This window comes from Alexandromys fortis, unplaced genomic scaffold (genome assembly GCF_014885135.2).
Source record: "Alexandromys fortis isolate MF-2015 unplaced genomic scaffold, M_Fortis_MF-2015_v1.1 scaffold_40, whole genome shotgun sequence".
NCBI classification, from domain to species: domain Eukaryota; kingdom Metazoa; phylum Chordata; class Mammalia; order Rodentia; family Cricetidae; genus Alexandromys; species Alexandromys fortis.
In genome coordinates, this window is record NW_026067966.1 from 12155567 (window position 1) to 12175587 (window position 20021).

Here is a 20021-nt window from a genome sequence, read left to right on the forward strand (position 1 = left end):
AAGAAGATTGGTTGAGCAAGCCATGAGTAGCAAGCTAGTACACACAGTCCTCTGTGGCCTCTGCAACACCTCCTGCCTCAGGGATGCTGCCCTGTTTGAGCTCCCGTCCTAACCTCCTTCTGTGATGAGCAGTAATGCTGAAGTATAAACCAATTAAACCATTTCCTACCCCACTTGGTTTTTAGTCATGGTGTTTCATTGCAACAATAGAAACCCATTAATTAAGACACATGCAGGTCACTTACTTTACTACTTATATGCTGGATTGTCTTTTGACTGACCCTCTTGTAAATACCAACGTTCTGATGGGAAGCAAGTCATCCTCCCTTTTCCAAGTTGACAAGCAACAGTGGCAAACAGACCTCAGGCACATAAGGAAATATAATTAGTTTATATAGCAACAAATGTGAAGAAGATAATGAGATAGTTACATGAAGGCTATAATATTATAACTATATTAGATCATTTGTCCAGTAATGATTTTTGTGAGTAGGGGAAGGGCCTTTGCATAATACTTTAACTCAGAATACTCTGCTGGCTTTCAGGAAATGATGCTTACCTGAGACCAGAGAGGAAGAAGCAGTAGCCAGTGTGTAAGTTCCATGGTAAGAAAGAACTCCAGGTGTTCTAGACGTAGAAGGCACTGGGTTTGATCCTATTGCATGTACTGGCTTTGGGGGAGCCTAGTCTGTTTGGATGCTCACCTTCCTAGACCTGGATGGAGGGGGGAGGACCTTGGACTTCCCACAGGGTAGGGAACCCTGACTGCTCTTTGGACTAGAGAAGGAGGGGGAGGGGAGGGGGAAGGGGGAGGGGGAGGGAAATGCTAGGAGGGAAGGAGGTGGAAGAAAAAATAAAAAATAAAAAAAAAGAACTGCGGTTACACAACTATCTATACACTCCACTGTCATTTTATGTTCTTAAAAATTAGATGTCATAATGATAATTTTTTCTAATGAAAATGTTTGCCAGTGCTTAGAGCAAGGATGGAGGCAGGGATGGTCTGGAACTACATGAAGAAGTCAAAGCAGAGGATGCAAGTGACTCCCAGATACAGGGAAGTGCGGGTATGGAACAGAACAGCCAACCATCTATTGCTGTCAGACAGTTTCCCCAGTGAAACACTATCAAGATGAAAGGAACACCCCGTGAGAAAAATCAAAACACAGGTGACAGCTGAAATTGAAATCATCCGCTTAAAATTTATTTGGTGCTGTAAACAGTAGGGAGTGGCAAGGCTTATTAATAATGAAATCCTTATTTGGATTCAATTTTCATAAAATTCAGCTTCACTCTTTTGGTAGACAAAACATGAAAAGGTTTTGCTTAATCTGACAAGCTGTGCACATAGGAAACACTAATGGCTGATATTCTCCTTTGGCTACTTGCTAAAACACTGTCTTCAAGAGCTACAAATTCCATGTGTGTCTATGTGCCTGTTCCTCTCAGTATACTTTTCTAGACATATAGCCTAAAAGCCATTCTCAAGATGTAAATAAGCTGCCTTAGCAATGCTTATTTACAGATTAAGTTATTAGGAACTAAAATACATATTTTCTGAGACACAATACTATGGTGTAAGCGTGGTTACATGCAGATGCATTAGCAGGCTAGGAAGGTTGACTGAACTCACATGACAGGTATGCTAAGTACTATAAGTGATGAGATTAAACACTGCTTCTGTGGGAAAACAGATGGAAATGCCAATGCATTCCAACTATTGCCTGACAGTGTAAGGGAAGGGTATGTGCCAAAGACCCGCCTCGATGCAAGCAGGCCCATCACAGTGCTGTGGAGCTGAATGAAGCAGGGTAAACAAACCTTGCCCAGAAAGAATGGCGACAGAGGATGGTGGATGGAGAGAGATAGCCCCGGAAGTCAGGTATGGCTAGAGTTATCTGTACTGAATCTGTTGGCAACATGTTTGCTATAAGTTAAAAATCATTAATGAATAAAACCCTGTCCCTCCCACTACATGATAAGAGGGCTTAAAAATCACCTCAATAGTTGAGGAATAAAATGTCAAAGGCAAATCTGGGGGATGAAGGTGAGCTGTGGGAACCAGCACAGCTAAGAAGACCCTGAGGAGAAGTTTTTAGGGATAGAAGGAAAGAAACCATAGATTTAATTTTAAAAATCATCTTTGATAAAGCAGCATATACTGTACAAAGTGCATCTGTCTGAAGCTGCTGTCCTGGAACATAGAGGATAAAGCTGTGTGAGATGCAGGCCTGAATGTTAGTGCAGAATCAGATCAAAAGTTACCAACAAGCTAATTAATATCAATTCTTCATTGCTAACAACTGCATCTTGGGATATCAAGAAAATATTCAAAGATTAATGAAAGGCATTAAAATCCAACCCTTTTGCTCGTAGGTAAAGCATAAAACAATGTAAGGTCACAGGTGGCAAAGTAATGTGGCCTGCCACAGGCTTAGATGAAATGAGAGTGGCCTGACTTGAGGGATCACGTGATTCCAAGAATAGCATCTCTGGGAGAGAACATCAGACGTTGACTGTAAAGACAACTGAAGTCTAACCAAAGATTACAACTACACTTCCATCTTAAGGAAATTATTGATTTTTTTTAAAAAAGCCAGTCATATATTTATGCTATCTGATAACATGCCATGACTTAAAGGTCTCTAAATGTAAGGTTAGACTGATTATCCCTGTGCAACTGCCCCACACGAAAGTCTCCAAACACACGTCTCTTAAGGTCCCCTAAGAAAATTAACATTGGCCCTTTAAGTTCTAAAACATTTATCCATTTATTGAATGAGATATTATCGCTAATATTATTTGTTTAAGACATTGTTTTTAATTATGTGTACATGTGTGCCTATACGTGGATAAATGCACAGGATTGCAGTGTCAATAAAGGCCCAAAGAGGGTGTTGGGTCTTTGGAGTTGAATCTATAGTCAGTTGAGAGCTGTGTGCTGGGTTCGAAGCCCAGGTTCTCTGCAAAAGCAGTATATGCTATCAACTGCCAAACCGTCTTTCCAGACCAAAGAAAATGTTGAATGTCATGATTACTTTCTACTAAGATGCATTTTTCTTCTTAAAGTATCATCCACTCCAGTAATAAGTTTTTGTGGGTCTCCTTTCATCTCGCAGCTTCTATTATACCATCCTGCCATTGTCGCCTTTGTTTCCAGTGAGAGTCCTCTCTAGTCTGTAGTAGTTTGAGAATAACTGGATCACTAAAACTGAAAGGAACGCATGTAACATAGGGGTTAGAAACGCTAAGAAAAGACATTCCTGAAGCTAAATCACCATTATAAAGGTGGTCTTGATGGCTCAGAGGCAATCACAGTGGCACTCTTTTAAACATACTGCACTTTCCAATTTAATAGCATTTTCAATGGCATCTGAAAATCTCTGAGTTTTCTGAGACACCAAAAATATGGAATAGCAGACTGGAGAGGCGTAGAGTGGGCACGAGCACTTGCTGCTCTTGTAGAGGACCCAGGTTTGGTTCCCAGTAAAGGTCTCATAATCATGCATGACTCCAGTTCCAGAGGAATCTGACACCCTCGTCTAGCGGTCCTGGGCACTGCAAATGCAGACAAAACACTCTCACACATAAAAAATAAAATAAATAAATAAGTATAGATAGAATTGTTTTTCATAGGCCTGGCTACATATTTCTGCTTTAAATGACATTTTAACCTCCCAATCCATTTTTTTTTGTTAACAGTGTTCTTGATATATTGTTTCTGAACAGCTTTATAAATTCTAGTTTCCAGCACTATCTGTAGGTAAAAATTAAATTACTTAATTAAGTTTGGGAAAACATCATCTAACAAGAAACAATTGAGGGAGATATATTAGGCAGCATGTGGAAAAGCAATGAATAAAAAATTGTAGTCATCCTTGAACCCACAAAACCATTAGAAAATAAAAAAGATTCTTTGTTATGGGAGCCTTATGGGCTCCAGAAACCAAACAGAATACTGATGATCATGGCTACAGGCCCACAGAATTTAGTGTATCCAGTATGTGCACCCATTTGCTGGTAAAATCTCAGCATCATGTTACAAAACCTGACTTGATTGCACAGTGCAAGGCAGGACCACATCTGGACAAACAGGCCATACTCCATCTTCACAGTGCCTTACTATATGACGCTAGGGAAAACGCAGTTATCAATAAAGTGTTTGTTTTAACATTGTAAGCAGGAACATGTGGAGTACTTCTTTCAAATAAAGCTTTGAAGAGGTATCCTTCCCATCACAAAAGACAAAACAAGAGCATCCGAGCATTCCAGCAGGAGGGCCGGCACGTGGTCTCTGAGGGCTTCTTACACAGAGCAGGTTCCAGTCACACCTCTGGAGCACACTCAAGAAACTTAGCAGCAAAACTTGCCTCTCTTGTAGTTAACAATTGAGTATCTTTTCATAGGTCTCCATTCTGCCAAAACATTTTCTGAATACAAGCTGGCATTGCTGGAGAAGTTGTCTTCTTTCTTTCCAAGTCTTAGCTTGGTAGCCAAAGTGTCTTTGTTGCTCAAATAATCTATGCCATCTGCCAGCAATCTCTATCCTGAGTGCCATCTGCCAGCCCCTCTGCTTCTAGCCCAGGCAGTGTTGCCTGTGTGCTGTTTACATGGCTCTTTTACCAGAGGAGAGAGAACACACAGAATGACCCCTTTCTGCAGTAACCACTCTTGGTCATTAACCCCAACTCTGGCCTCTAGAAGGACTGGTTCTAAGGAAGGCACAAGACTCAGTAGTCTGGACAAAGCAACTGCCACTTTGTTTTCTTTCCTGATGGAATAGGTTATGCAACAACTATAGAAAGGTAATACAACCAGTTGTTAAAATAATACATTTGTAGACTTGTGTATCCTTTTCGTTTTTATAAGGTAGTCTCAATTATAACGAATTATTCTTTGGATAAAAAAGCAAAGAGGAGAAAACCACCCTTATTTCTTCAGTTAATCCCAATTATTTTAAAAGCAACTTCTGGCAGAAATTAATAATTCAGTTGAGTGTTATTAACAGTATAATGTTAACTGTATGCTGCACTGCACGGTTCATCATTGTAATTTACTTAATTTCTGACTTTAAAGTAGCAACAACAAGGGCTACCGAGCGGGCTCCTAACGAGGTTAAAGCCTAAAGAGTTCCATTAAAGTCTCCCTAAGGCCAACAGGAAATTCCTTAAAGCAAAGGAGTGCCTTGCGTTTCGGAGGGATTACGCTCACAGCCTTTTTTTCTTTCTAGAGTTGTACTACTGGGATTTATTTTATGTCTCCATCAGTGCTAGCCTGCAGGGGAGGCCCTTTTTATTCCCAATCACTCATCAGAAATCCCAGGGTAACTCAAGTACCACAAATCGTGAAAGCTTCTGCTGTCCCAGTATCAAAATGAAATTAGCATTTAAGTGAATTTCAGGAATCAAGTTCACTCTGAAGAAATGACATTGTCCTTCCTAAATGCTAGAAAATATTATTTTAAGCAGCAGTATCTAGAGGTATTCCATTCTCGTGGCTCTCTCCAAAGGCAAGTGTAACCTTTCCATGGTGGAGGAGAATGCTCTGACTGCATTACTCTGTGCAGTCCTTTTTAAATTGGTTAGCTTTGCAACAGTACATCCTGACCCAGGGGCATATCAGGTTTTTCCATCCATTCCTCAAAAGGTAGCATCTATTCTGGTTCTAAAATATATAGGATCAAAAGCTCCTAACATTTATCCCCCAAACTTCTATTCACAGAGAACAGTATGTACTTGGTAGAGGAATATCACTAAGTACATTACAGAATAGCTGACATTATCTATAATTTGCCTACGAGTATGTAACTATGATTATTAAAGCTCGTTCTTTACTATACCATTTTTGCCTCAAAACACATAATTTACTAAATAATTCATTTTAGAACAACATTTGATTGACACAATCCTTTTTTATATTATATAAAATATAAAAATATATTATAAAAATAGCCGGTGAGGTGCTTAGTCCTCGCCTCCAGCCTGGCAATCTCAGTTCAATCTCTGGGACCCGTAGAGTAGGAGGAGAAAACCCACTGTCATGAGTTGTTTGTAACAAGATATGCATTTCCTTTTAAAATTACATCAAATCATTCAAGCTTCTTCTAAATTCTCTCCATCTTTTTTTTATATTTTAGGGACTAGTTTGTTTTGATCCCATTTATAAGATATAAGTAATGATCAACATACTAGCCCCATAGTGCTAACAATACAGATGAGCAAACATGTCGGGAATTTAATAAATATCAGCTAAAGAATCACAAGAAGAAAATTCTAATGATTTTCAGGCTTAAGAGTCATATGTGGTGGACACACCTGTTGTTCTAGCACACGGATGGCTAACACACAAGGAACCCTGTTTCACAAAACGAAATAAACAATTTGGTTGAAGTATGTAGCCAAAGTCACATGAAAATTAGTAACATAAGAACAAGACATGATTTTGTGAAAGCAAAAGCAATAAATATTCTGAATCATGAAACTGTTTAGTAATTCTAAATGAGATTGTAAAAAAAATATGTTTTGAATGGGCAATATTTGTTTTGACAGTCGGGCCTGACAGAGATTTTACCATATAATTAAAATTGAGAGGTGACTAGGATGTTATTAAATATTTGGCCAGGCTGGTCTACAGAGCTAGTTCCAGGACTGACTCCTTAGCTACTAAAAAACCTTGTCTTGAAAAACAAAATTAAACAAACAAACAAACAACTGGTAAAATGGCCGACTTGTCTGTTAGATTAAGTATGCTGTATGTATTTAGAATATGAGATTGGCAGCTGTCTACATGGATGTTCTCTACTGACCAGAGTCGGAAAGACAAATCCAAGTTTGTCTTTGGCTTCATAACCGACCTTTCCCTCAGGCAACTAAGCACCCCTGGTGTAGGCCCCAGCGACTGTTGATGAGTCTGAGATGAGTCTGTGAGGGAATTCATGCATATCACCCCTAAATACAGCGCCAGGGCATTTGAGAAAGCAGAGCAAGGAGGCTATGCTCAGCTTCCCTCAGTCCCGTCTCCTCTGAGTCAGGTCGGAAGACCCAGCCTGAGAGCCACCACCATAGCACATAGAAGGAAACTCCGCTTATTTCTGAAGAAGTATGGACACCAGGATAGTTTAGGACAAACGAGGCTTCGTACATAATCCCTAACTTGTTCATTAGCTTTACATCTCAACACTTGTCCAGTTCTGTTTCTCTACAACTATAAATTTCTTGATCAGTTTCAGCAGAAAAACACTTTTCCCTGTTTCTTTGAGGCTTTGCATCTTTATGCAGGCATACTTAAATTATATAAATGTTCTTCTGATTTGTTGATAGACCTTTTGTTTCACACCACACATTAACTAAGCAATGAGTAAGGAAAGACATTTTTCCACATTTTCTTCATAGGATATGACACTGTATGTTACCAGTAGCTACAGAAACTAATACGTCAGTCTTCATTCTCAAGAGAATGGGTTATTTTTCTGAGGGTGGATGACTCTCATGAAATGCATGATATTCGTTCATGAGCTGGTAGAAGACGTCACTGTGAATCCTGCCAATGGCATTAATGGAAGAAAATTAGAGAAGAAATGTTGGAAAGTAACCATGCAAAGAGTGATTAAGCTTTACAAACTCCTTAGCCTTGACTGGTAATGATCAGGACAGTCTTCTTCTTTTTTTTTTTTTAATGTAAAAGGGGAGTAAGTATAAAAATTCTTGGAAAGAAAGACTCAGACTGTAGTACCAGCACATGCTGGTGTTCATCCATTTGATTGGATCAGACCGTAGTACCAGGCCTGCGTTGGTGCTCTTCTCCTTGACTGGACCTGAACTGACAGAGAGGTATGTATATTCCTCACTTTAAAACTTAACCCCTTTGGAATGTAATTATGAAATGTAGTCTGTGCAAGAGAACCCAAATACTGCGGCCCAAGATGTCTATGGCTCTTGAAACTGCCGCATGTCTGCTATTTATTCACTGTTATGCCCAGGGTGGAGTAGTCGTTAGGGACACCTTCCATCTGTCTTTGATGGGAACAACAGTCCAGCCCATCTTTACCGTGATAGTCCTCCAGAATCTTTAAGGCAGACTCTGTCATGAATTTTGGATCTGTTGTTTTGAGACAAGGTGTGGCCTTAATTGTCAGGAAGTTGCTATCTAGACCAGACTGGCTTCTAAATTAGAGATCTGTCTGCTTCTCTTTGGTCAGGGCTGGGATTAAAGGCATATGACACCATACTGGGTGTGGGGAGGTAAATTCTTCTAATTTATACTCTTAGTATGGAAAACAGTGTTACTATGCCCACTTCTCCTTATTGCACTGAAGGAAAAAATCCTGGGCTCTTACTGAACTGTGTTAATTCCACATAGACGAGAAAACGTTTAAAGAGCTGTTTCCTCATATCTTCCAACTTATTCTTCAATTTACTGAATCCTCCATACTTCTTCCACCTGTGTGGAAGTAATTCCGTCCTTCATATTCTTCATTCTTGTTTTCTCTGTGTCCCTGAAGCTTAGCCCTCTTCCATTTCGGGGTCTTCACATCTCTCTCCCAAGATGTTCTACTGTTTGCTCTGTTTTCAGACTCAGCAGGGTTTTCCTTTCTTGGAAATGCTACCACCCCATCTCCTTGGAATCCTTTCCATTATCTGCCTTATATTTACTAACACTTGTAGTCACATTTGTGCGTGTGTGCACGAATATGCAGTGACTCACTAAAATCCATTTGTCTATTAAAATGTGACTCTCTTCCTAGACTGAGCAGTATCCTCCTTAGCCTCCAGCACCATGCTTCATGTACAAAGTGCTCAGTTAATAGTTATGGAAGAATATGATTGAACACATCCTCGGAATGTTTTTGTTTCTTTGCTACTCAGCAAAGTTCATTCATCACTCATTTAGTTATTTGTTATGGTTGTCAGCGTGTCCTTTTGTGGATGAGCTCGTATATAAGAGGCATTCAGACAATGACTCCCCTTGCCAGCTTCCTTAAAGCAGATTTATCCCAGGCAATGCAAGCAGAGCACTGAATGGGGATCAAATGATGACTGTAGCTCGTGGAGTCCTGGTTGTAAATGTCTGACCGGCCTTCAGTGGCGTCTCTGCTTTCACACATCCGGCTCCATCTGGCTAGCACTGCACTCTTACTGAAAACGCATGCCAGATTGAGACATCCAACAGGACTTCTCTAACCCCCTTGGGAGGAAGCAATCTCTGTTTTGATTCCAAATCTTTTCATTAGTTTGTTGTTATGGAGGTTGGACATGGTACTGTAATCTCTTACTTATCATTGCCAATATCCATAGCAATCCTCGCAGACTCCTAATGCTATCCAAATACATTTGTCAACTCAGACAGCACAGAGTAATATTAAAAGAAATTATGTGAGTGATTTGATAAACATGAGGATAATGGTGGATAAAATGTTCTTTACGTACAAAAATGGAGAACAGGCAATGATGTCAAGAGCAGGAAGTAGAAGGTGTAGTATAGCAAATTCTTGTACACTACAATAATGAAGTAAGCTCTGCCATAGGAACACGTGGTGTCAATGAAGACTAGCAGTCAAGACAGAGGGTAAAATGCCTTGGGTCCTCAGCCCTTCCACAGGGCCGCTTTCATCAGAAAGACAACAAATCACCGGTGATGGGAACACTTATATCTTCTCAGTGACAATGGAGTAGTAAACAGGCCCCATAGTCCGTCTTGGTTAAAGAAAGTTCAGCTGAGTGACTTTGTCTCAGACTCAAGCCCATGACAATTTACAGCAGTATAGAGGCCTAGAGCATGGTGACGTCGTCTCGACAGCACCAGGGTACAGCTCAGGCACAGTGCCTCAGCCTTTGGGCAAACACTCTCGGTGCTCAGATCCACTCCATTCCGTTAAACAGCTTGCCGTGGATGTGAATCCTTTTAAATATTTAAATATCAATCACATTTTTGGCATCTGATCATATGATCCCCATATATATGTGGAGCAGGCAAGACAATTCTCTTTCAATATGAAACTTAAATATTTGACAAAGACCATTAACTGCCACCCTGTGCTTGCCTGTAAAGCTATTTCCTCCATGTATCCCTCTGGTAAGGGGTAGCTAGCTTTAACAAGGCTCTCACAGGCACATGCATAGTCACACATGCATGGATGAATACCTGCAAAGACATATATGGTATTCCATATGATATCAAAAAAGCAAACGTCAAAAGAGCACCACAGTCTGCAGAAACTGAAAGCAGAGTAATCATCTGAAGCACTCATCTAAAATAAAATCAAAAATGTATGACATTTTGCCAGGAAAACTAGAAAGAAATCAAAGGAATGAGAGATCCTGAATGTTTTAAAGGGTGGCTACCAGAATGTACAACGACCATTTTATATTCTAGAAGTTCTCTGTGAATCACAGTGCGTGATTGAATGATGACTCAAATTTTTTCCAGCACTTAGAATCTTTAATGATTTTTTAATAAAAAAGAGAGAGAGGTAGTCACATCTTAGGATCTTGTGTGGGGACTACTACATTAGGCTGTGATACTAATAATAGACATTTCCCCGTAATATGGCATTTATTAACAATAACATAGGGCCAAGCTTTCTAATCTATTTGACCTTTGTAATATATGTAAGTGGCAAACCCAAACACTCTTTGATAGTCATAGGAAAAGTGATAACTAATAAGAAATATCACTTTAATGGTAATTTTTGAATAAAACCTAGGCAGTAATCTACATTTTCAGAATCTAGTTTGATGCAAATCTCTGACCCCAACTCTTTCTGAGAACTTAATTGAATTATATTTTATTCTTCCAGCATCCTAACATTCTCTAGATAATCTAGTCTTTCTAAATCTTTGGAGTAAGTCGATTGGATTAGCACAGGGATGAGTAGGGAGAGCTGCATCCTAGCAGAGCTTACAAACAGCAAGATTTCATGGAGAGGTGAAGTTGAAATGGTTTCATTTTGCTTTACTAATGTCGTCAGTGATGAGGAAGAACATCAGAATCTTAAGAGTTCATTTCAAAAAGACTAGTCAAAGTGAATCATTCCACACTGCTATGAAGTAGGGCACACCACTAGACTTCATTCTCTTAGGCCACTGCCTGCTAACCCCGAACTTGTAAGACAGTAAAATACAGTAACAAGTTTTTGGTTTGTCAGTTTTCACCTTGTGAACATTTCCCCCACTCTAAGAAGGCTACTTTCTAAAGGGTAAGTTTAAAATTAGTACTCGAACACAAGTCCCTTTAAATTCTTTGGTTCAGAAGTCAGAAAACCAGGCATGCTTCCGCACTGCTGTTTCCTCCTTCACCAGATGGGAACAATATGATTCCTTGTACAGCACTCAGTACAATTTGCTTGATGGTCATACTGATCAAGCCACCAATATGAAGATAGCATATACCATGTGTGGAACACTGTAAAACATTACGTAAAAGCATAAAAGATACATTAACATGAGCCCTGCCTGTCTTGCAAAGCATGCAGACTCGTAGGCAGCCCTGTAGCCCTGAGCTTCAGCATTCCATGGTTGAACTGAAGCACAAAACAGTAGCAGCTCTGAGTAGGCATCAGAGACTGGAAACAAACCTGAGCTCTGCCCACTGAAGAAATGATGCGATGCAATGCATCAGATACCTTGAGCTCATGACAGTGACACAGCGTGCCTGCATCAGCAATCTTGCTGGAGGGTCAGCAGCAACAGTGGCAACATGCATGCCACCTGCTGCCCCGGACCCCGCCCATTAATATGCGTATACATCATACTCTGAGAAAATTTGCCCAGCTTCATGTCTCAAAACTTATAAACTCCAATTACAATAGACAACCTGAGATGTCACAGAAAGTTTACTTCCTCTAAAAGATCAATGTGACTCGGTAACTTCAATTACTTCCTTCCTACTGAAAGAAGGCTAGCCAATCCCAAGTGGGCCTCCCTAAGTACATATATACATGAGCAAAATGAAATGGACTTATCAGGATTGATGTGGGAGTGTCATATATCAATCTGTTGATTTCGTTGGTTAAGTAATAAAGAAACTGCTTGGCCTCATAGGGCAGAATTTAGATAGGCGGAGTAAACAGAACAGAATGCTGGGAGGAAGAGGAAGTGAGCTCAGAAATCATGTAGCTCCTCTGAGAGCCAGACACGATGAAGCAAGCCACCAGGTAAGACATGCTGAATCTTTCCCGGTAAGCCACCTCGTGGGCTACACAGATTATTAGAAATGGGCTAGTCCTGGTGCGAGAGTTAGCAGAGAAGAGGCTAGATATAATGGGCCAAGCAGTGTTTAAAAGAATCCAGTTTCCGTGTTGTTATTTTGGGGCATAAACTAGCCAAACGGCTAGGAGCTGGGCTGTGGGAAGAGGCCCGCAGCTCCCTACAACACAGGATATATATATAATATATATTATATTATATTATATATATAGAGAGAGATGTTTGTGTACACTTATGCATATATACATAGATATGTATATATGGATATGTCTTTTTATATATACATGTATATGTGTGTGAGTGAATGTGTCTATGTGTACATAACAATAACAATTTAAGAAAGAGGTCATAAAGTTAACAAATGGTGTGCAGGGGAAAGGAGACCAGCAGGGAAGGGGCTAGAAGGGGAAGACGATGGGATGAAAATGATGGGAATAAATTATTCACATATAAAAGTTTCAAAAATGGCTTAAAAATTGATTCAACAAAGAAATGACCTTCATGTAAATTTACTTTTAACAGGAAAATCAGTAGAAGACAAGCAAACAACAAACACAGGAAAATCATACCACTACATATCATCTCACATAGTGTTTCCAGCAAAGCAAAATGAAGAAAAATGTAAATTACATTTCAAGTGACAAACCAACAAGTGCCAAACACTTAGCTTTTCTCAAGGTGACCCATGTCATGCCATGCAAGATCTGGACAAATGCAGGCCAGCTCAAAAATAATTGCAAAAATCAAAATTTATAAACATATGTATAGAAGTCTCATTACAAAGAATGACATTCATAGATATATGTGCACACATCTTATTACAAAGCTAATGAAAAGCCAGAAGATAGTTTTCTTTTATTCCACTTCATTGATGAGGTACTAGATACTACTATGCTACAAACATTAGATATTTCCTTATCTTTCTATAAAGAACTACATTTATTTTACTCTTGATGTTTGATGACTACTTTAATCAGCGGAAATAGAAGTTTTATGTTATAATTAAACCCATGGCTACCAGTAAGTAAATATATTATGTGGGGAATTAAAAATATAAAGATGGCATTGTTTTAAAAATTATTATTTTCTTTTATTCCATGCCTATAAATGTTAAGTAATGTATCACTAATCCCTCTAACCAGACGGCTGTAGAAAACTTATCCTGTGAAAATGCTGCTTATAAAGCATCAGATGCTTGAAGAGGATGACATTGTACTAACATTTAAATTTCATAAAAAGGTGCGGAAGTTAGATTACAGAGACGCCAGGACTTCACGATTCCCTGAATGCAAGATGCATCTCATACTACTTAAAATTCAGCACTGCGAACTACACTCATCGAAAAGGTTGCAAGAAGGTCATCAGGCCCAGGCACATGCTGAAACACAAGGCAGAGCAGGTCTTCACAAATCCTGATTACAAACATATTTAAAGAGAGAGTCTAGTTGTAAAAAATACACATTTATGAATTAGAAATAATTGCAGTTCTCAGGAGATGCTGAGTGTCCTGGGTGTCCCAGGAGCACTCATTTCTCCATCCCCTTGAAAAAGACAGCATTCTAATTATTCTGTCAAGGTTAATAGACCCCAAGTTTGACTCTTAAATCTCAATGATTATCTTTTTTCCAATCACCAATAATTTTGCATTTCTGACACTCTCCTCCCCAAAATTATGTGTTGTAGGAATTCTCATAAAGTCAATTCATAAAGCAACAGCCTGTAAATCAAAGAACTTACATGATACAATCACGAGATAAATGAGGAAACAGCAGAGAATCATAACACGTACTTTGAAAAGAACCTGAGGAATGGATTTTTAAGAATTGTTAATGATGAGCTGCAATCTTTGGCTTCTGTCAAGATCAAAGCAGCACTCAGTGAGAAACTAACAAAGCCAGATAGCAGGTTCATTGAAAAATAAATTCACAAATCAAATACAATAGAGAACCTACTAAAAATCCAGTGGAAGGAGGACCCAGAGAGTTAGCACTTGTAAACCAGCTTTTACTCTGAAACTACCTGACAAAATTTAGTATTCTTGATATTATCCATCTTCACTGAGTATAGGAGAAAAGATATCACCTCTATCGCATCTTAAACATAAAGAGTATACTACAGAAATTCACAAAGGGCTAAGACATAACTAATATCTTACACCCTCTAAGCAACAGTGCTGAGAACAAAACTGCTGCAGTGGAGACCAAAAATACCTTGATTTTGAATATCTTGATCCTGCAATGGGTGAAAGTGTGAGCAGACAGGGACCACATTTGTGTTGACCCCCACCCTTAATTCCTGTAACCTGTAAAACAGCAAACTTCAAAAGATATTATGGCCAAGAAACAGCAGAGTACACAACCAAATCTTAAAACTAATTTGAATGTTTAGATGTTAGAGATGGTTAAAAAAAATCAGCTGGCTGTGTGTTTTAAAGTGTTGGGGGGCAGTGATAGAGAGATGACCTAATGATTAAGTACACTTATTCTTGCAGAGGACCCAGGTTCAATTTCCAGTACTCATATGGTGATTCAAGATCTTCTATAACTCCAGTTCTAGGGAATCTGAGGACCTCTACTGACCTCCAAGGTCATCAGGCATACATGTGAGGCACAGACAGACATGCACATAAACTAAATCACTAAAGAAAATATGGTGGTCTGAATGAGATTAACCTCACAGGCTCCTATATTTGAATGCTTGGCTTCCAGTTGGTGAACTGTTGGGAAGGATTAAGACAGTGGCCTTGTTGGAGAAGGTGTGTCCTTAGGAGTGAGCATTGAGATTTCAAAAGCCCATGCCAGACCCAGTGTCTCTTTCTCTGCCTGATGCTTGTGTTTCTAGAATGTAGCTCTCAGCTACTTCTCCAGCACCATGCCTGTCTGCTTTCAGCCATGCTCACCGCCATGGTGATAATGAACTAAGCCTCTGAAACTGTAGGCAAGACCTCAGTTAAATGCTTTCCTTTCTAAGAGTTGCCTTGGTCATGCTGTCTCTTTACAGCAATAGAAAACTGACTGGGACAGAAAAGGAAAAAAAAAAGACTGAAAAATAAGAATGAATATATATGACCAAGCAGTTCTTAAGGAGAACAAGGAAAATAAATGAATTTTAAAATAGAATGTGTAAGTCGATTACAGAGAATACCTACACTGTGCTTGAGCAAGCAAAGGGGATATTTGGCAGTGAATACAGCAAACAAGGGAATCACTGCTTGCAACATGTTGAGTCGTCCACTTAAGGCCTAGTACCTACCATAAAAAAAAAAAAAAACCTCTAAATATGGAAGTGAAATACACTAAGCACCGAAGATTCACTATTCAAGACTTTTCAAGTTATGCATCTTAAACTACCCAGCTTTTGTTCAAGAATACAGACACATTCACTTCCAAGTTTTAATTTTGCACCATTACTGGACGCTTGTTGTACACTAATGTCTAACTGAAAGACTCCACACAGTGGCTTTCAGTCAAGGTGATGTGGAAAGTACTGAGAGACAGAAGTGACAACAGATGATCAACAGTTACTCTTATCAACTGGAGTGAATTAAAAAATACTATTAAGTGAAGAAAGCAAATCACACACAAACACACACACACACACACACACACACACACAGCCAAAGACAATCCCCTCAAGAGACAAATGCATAAATAAGCAATATCTTATTTAGAGGCTTAGCCATGGAATGGCGGTGTATTTCTTTATCTTTCTGGTGGTGGCTCTTATAATAAAAACGACAACCTTAAAGTATGACTGCTATAAAGTATGCAGTATAACTGAACTGGTCCCAGGATTTAAGTCCCTGAAGTTTATTTATCTGAAGCAACAAGATGAGGTAGGGAAGGAAGTAGGTCTGGGCACATGCTCTGTAGCTCCAAAAACTGAACATACGTCAGGCAGCCAGAATCTGTGGTGTAAGAATTATTTATCAACAAGGAGAAAATGCATTCATCCAAAGGCACACAAAGGGAAGGGGGTGAGAAATAAGGCCTGTTATAAAGCCTTAGGGCCACTTTAACTCCTGCCTTATATTCTACCATATGACCAGCATAAAATATTAAACATTTTAATGTTTGTCTTTGCTGCCATGCACACTCCTACGCACTCAGTGGCCTGAAGAACAGACATTTATTTTGTCACAGATGATGGAAGCCCCAGATCGGGGTTCCAGCCCGTCTGTCTAGCATGTAGACACCGTGAGCATCCTGCCTCTTTTCTGCTGCACATCTAATACTTCCTGTGCTTGTGTGGGTGGGGAAACAGACAGGGAACGGCGGGTCTCTGGCAGGTCTGATGACAGGGGCACTGACCCCGTCTTATTAGGGCCCACTCTTATGACTTTGCTTTACCTCAATTACCTCCTGTTTCCAAATATAACGACACTGAAGAAGGGGAGGGGAACATGATCTCCCTGTGGCAACAACCAGCACTGGTTTTTCTCTTCTTTTAGCTATTATTAAACTTTTTATTGTACGCACGCGACTGTACATTTCTGCACATGAATACTTAGCATTTGAGTGCAGGACCAAACGTTAAAGTGTTTCTGTTTTTTAAATATTTTTGAAATATTAGCATATAATTTGATCATCTCTCTCCCCACTTCTTCCCTCCAAACCTTCTCGTAACCTTCCTTGCTCTCCTTTTCTTTGATGTTGTTATGTTTATCTCTCTCTTCACCTGACATACGGAAAGGCTGTGTCTTCAGTTCCACACACAGAGATGGTTCAGTGGGCAATGCCACTTTCCATTCAGGCTTGACAGAACCCGAGCTCAGTTCTGGAAACTGTGTAATAAGCCAGATGCAGTGGCCAACAGCCCTGATGGGAGATAGAAGGAAGAGACAGGAAAGTCATATGCATAGAAATGAAACCTAGAGTGAGGAGAAGAGGAAAGAAGGAGGGGCCAAACTCTAGGAAAATCACATATAAAAATAACAACCTTGCCATAGTTCAGAAAACACCTAAAACGGGAAGTCACAAAAATGTAAGCTTTCAATAAATTTTTAAATAAAGTGAAACTTTCCAGCTGTCTGATGGAGGAAAGTCATTGGTTAAAAAAATAAAGAAACTGCCTTGGCCCATTTTATTGGTTAGAACATAGGTGGGTGGAGTAAACAGACAGAATGCTGGGAGAAAGAGGAAGTGAGCTCAGACTCGACAACTCTGCTCTCTGGAGCAGCCATGCTCCCCTCTCCCGGGCAGACACAGGCTATGAAGCAAGCCACCAGGTCAGATATGCTGAATCTTTCCCAGTAAGACTGGTGCTACACAGTTTATTAAAGACAGGTTGATCCGGATATCAGAATTAGCCAGTAAGGGCTAGAGCTAATGGGCCAAGCAGTGTTTAAAAGAATACAGTGTCTGTGTAATTATTTCAAGGCATAAGCTAGCAGGCGGCAGGGGTGCTGGGGACGCAGCCCCGCTGCTCCTATTACAACAGCTGTCTAACATTTTACTGGAACCAAGCGTCTTGCAATTTTGCATGTGTGAGATTTAAAAAAAAATGAGGTTGGAGCATACTAAGTGAAAAGGTCTATGCCGGGCGGTGGTGGCATACGCCTTTAATCCCAGCACTTGGAAGGCAGAGGCAGGCGGATCTGTGTGGGTTCAAAGCCAGCCTGGTCTATAAGAGCGAGTTCCAGAACAGCTAGGGCTACCCAGAGAAACCCTGCCAAAAAAATCGAAAAGAAAAAAAGAAAAGGTCTATTCATCATCAAATCATTGCTCACCTCCCCTGTAATGGTTTGCTGGCTCCTGCCACCATGAAGGCCATGTATGTAAAGTATAAATGTGCAGCGCAGCCCTGTCACTCACATGCTCACAGGTAAACCTCACACTTCTTCCCTGAATAAATTCAATGTACAATAATTATTGTACAAATTCAAATGCAATAGCACATCTAATTGAAGTGACATGTTGCTGAGAATACTTCATATTTCATAAAGTTGGATTTCTATGAACTCTTGAAAATTAAAATGCATTAAAATTTAAAATTAATATTTTTCTACTTTAAACTAATCGATCTCAGACAGCTGTAATCTATGGCTCATAAGAGGTCTTTCAAAAAAAATTTTTTTTACCTGAAATTTACTTATGTTACTAAGATTATTTAGTTACTTTAAAAAGGTTAAATGGCTTTTGTGCAGAAATGTTTGGATTAAACACAAGCAAGTGTATGTGCAGAGAGAGTTCCTCTGGGGCAGGCTCATGTGCAAATTCTCCCCCAGGCTCTCTCTTAGGAACCTCCCACGGGCCACTGCAAACAGTTCCATTCCCACCCCACAAGTTTACAAGAGGCATATGATGTACCTCTTCTGTTGCCTTTGTGCCTGTCATTGCCCTTTGACTGAACAGGTGCTGTGGCACACAGCGGAGGCTAACATCAGAAAACTGCGAGCTCACTGCTCAGAAGACGGCAACATTCTGAAAACTTGCACTACTGCAAAGGTTCTCAAAGCGTTATCCACAGCATCGGCACAGCACGGGAACAGTCAGAAATGGACCCTCTCAGGCTTCGCTCGAACACACAGAGCAGAAACTGCCAATGTGCCCTTCCCGGGAGATGCTGACAAAGCTGGAGTTTAATGTCCACTGCTTTGGCCATTCTGAGGCCAGAGGAATGGCTGAGAGAACAGCATTCTGCCAGCTTTCACTCCTGGAGAAGAGTCTGTCTGTGGGGAATGGTTGTGAATCCCTAAGCAGAACCCACCCACAATCTCCATGCTGGATCACCACCTGGCTACCCCTCCTTCCTGAGAAGTGTGCTTTCTACAAAGGTCTAAACTATGTGAAGTCACTGTTTGTTTCAAAATTGCCTTTTCAGATCTTTGCTAGGAAGCCTAAGTAGCTGCAAAAGAAACTCTTCTCTAGAGAGCTTTTTCTTTGTTTGTTTTAGGTAAATTTAAATGGGAAAAATCCTGTCATTTTCAGGTAGATTTAAACAAATTTAATTATTAGATTCTCCAGCTCCATCCTTTTGTCTGACCTGATCCTCTTATCTTTTATAATAATTCTTCATACCAGATGTTGTCAATATACTGCTTTTCTTTCTTACAGACATTTAATCCCTTTCATTTGAGAAAGCATTAGTCTTTAAAAGAAACGAAAGCAATCGGGGCCATCTTAATTCTACAGGATATAAATTCTGTATAATCATAATCATTTTTCTTCTTTCTACTACCACTCATACACCTGATATTTAGTAGCCTCCACAGAGTTTTATAGATCCTCATTTTAGACGCTAGAGAGATTAGAGAAGGGCTCGGAAACCATCCTTTGAAAAATAACTGCTATTACATGTCCACACAAGTACGCATGCATGTAAACACACGTACACACACACACACACTCATACACACAATTCCACAAACTCAGTTGCCATTTAATGCAACTCCAGCATAAGTAAGCCAAAAAAGTAGAGTAGTCATTTTTCAAGGGTCTCATAGCCGACTTACGGGTTTGCAGATATTTATTCTTCAACAAAGGTGCTTGACTTATCATGGTATTACCAACCTGAATTATATTATGGAAATCTGTCCTAATAATAAAACAAAGACAGTATTCCGGCTACAATATAAAATACACATGTATTTGAACATTTGTATATTCAGAAACTAACATCACTTAAATAGCAAAACAATGACAGTGCCAACTGAGCAGGCCCTGAAGTTAAATCAGACTCCATGCTAGAAGGCCGCTTTCTGCATTTGTGGATGATTAACGGCACATTAGCAGCATTTTCCTGCCTTAACACATGTAAGCAAATTGAAAGGAAGTAGTGGGCATTTCTGGACACATTCTGCCCATGACAAGGAGTTGG

General features: G+C 39.8%; 2 protein-coding genes across 2 annotated transcripts in view; one reads left to right on the forward strand and one right to left on the reverse strand.

Annotated features, from left to right (window-relative positions):
* The window catches only part of LOC126508779 (transforming protein RhoA-like), a 20291-nt gene extending 1504 nt beyond the window's left edge, over window positions 1-18787 (forward strand). Inside the window, exon 2 of the mRNA XM_050154192.1 lies at window positions 18557-18787. Within this exon, the coding sequence (XP_050010149.1) occupies window positions 18557-18787 (231 nt within the window). The remainder of the gene's footprint in view (window positions 1-18556) is intronic.
* Window positions 1-20021, reverse strand: part of Pard3b (par-3 family cell polarity regulator beta) — a 992131-nt gene that overhangs the window by 703640 nt on the left and 268470 nt on the right. The gene's annotated exons all lie outside the window — the stretch shown is intronic.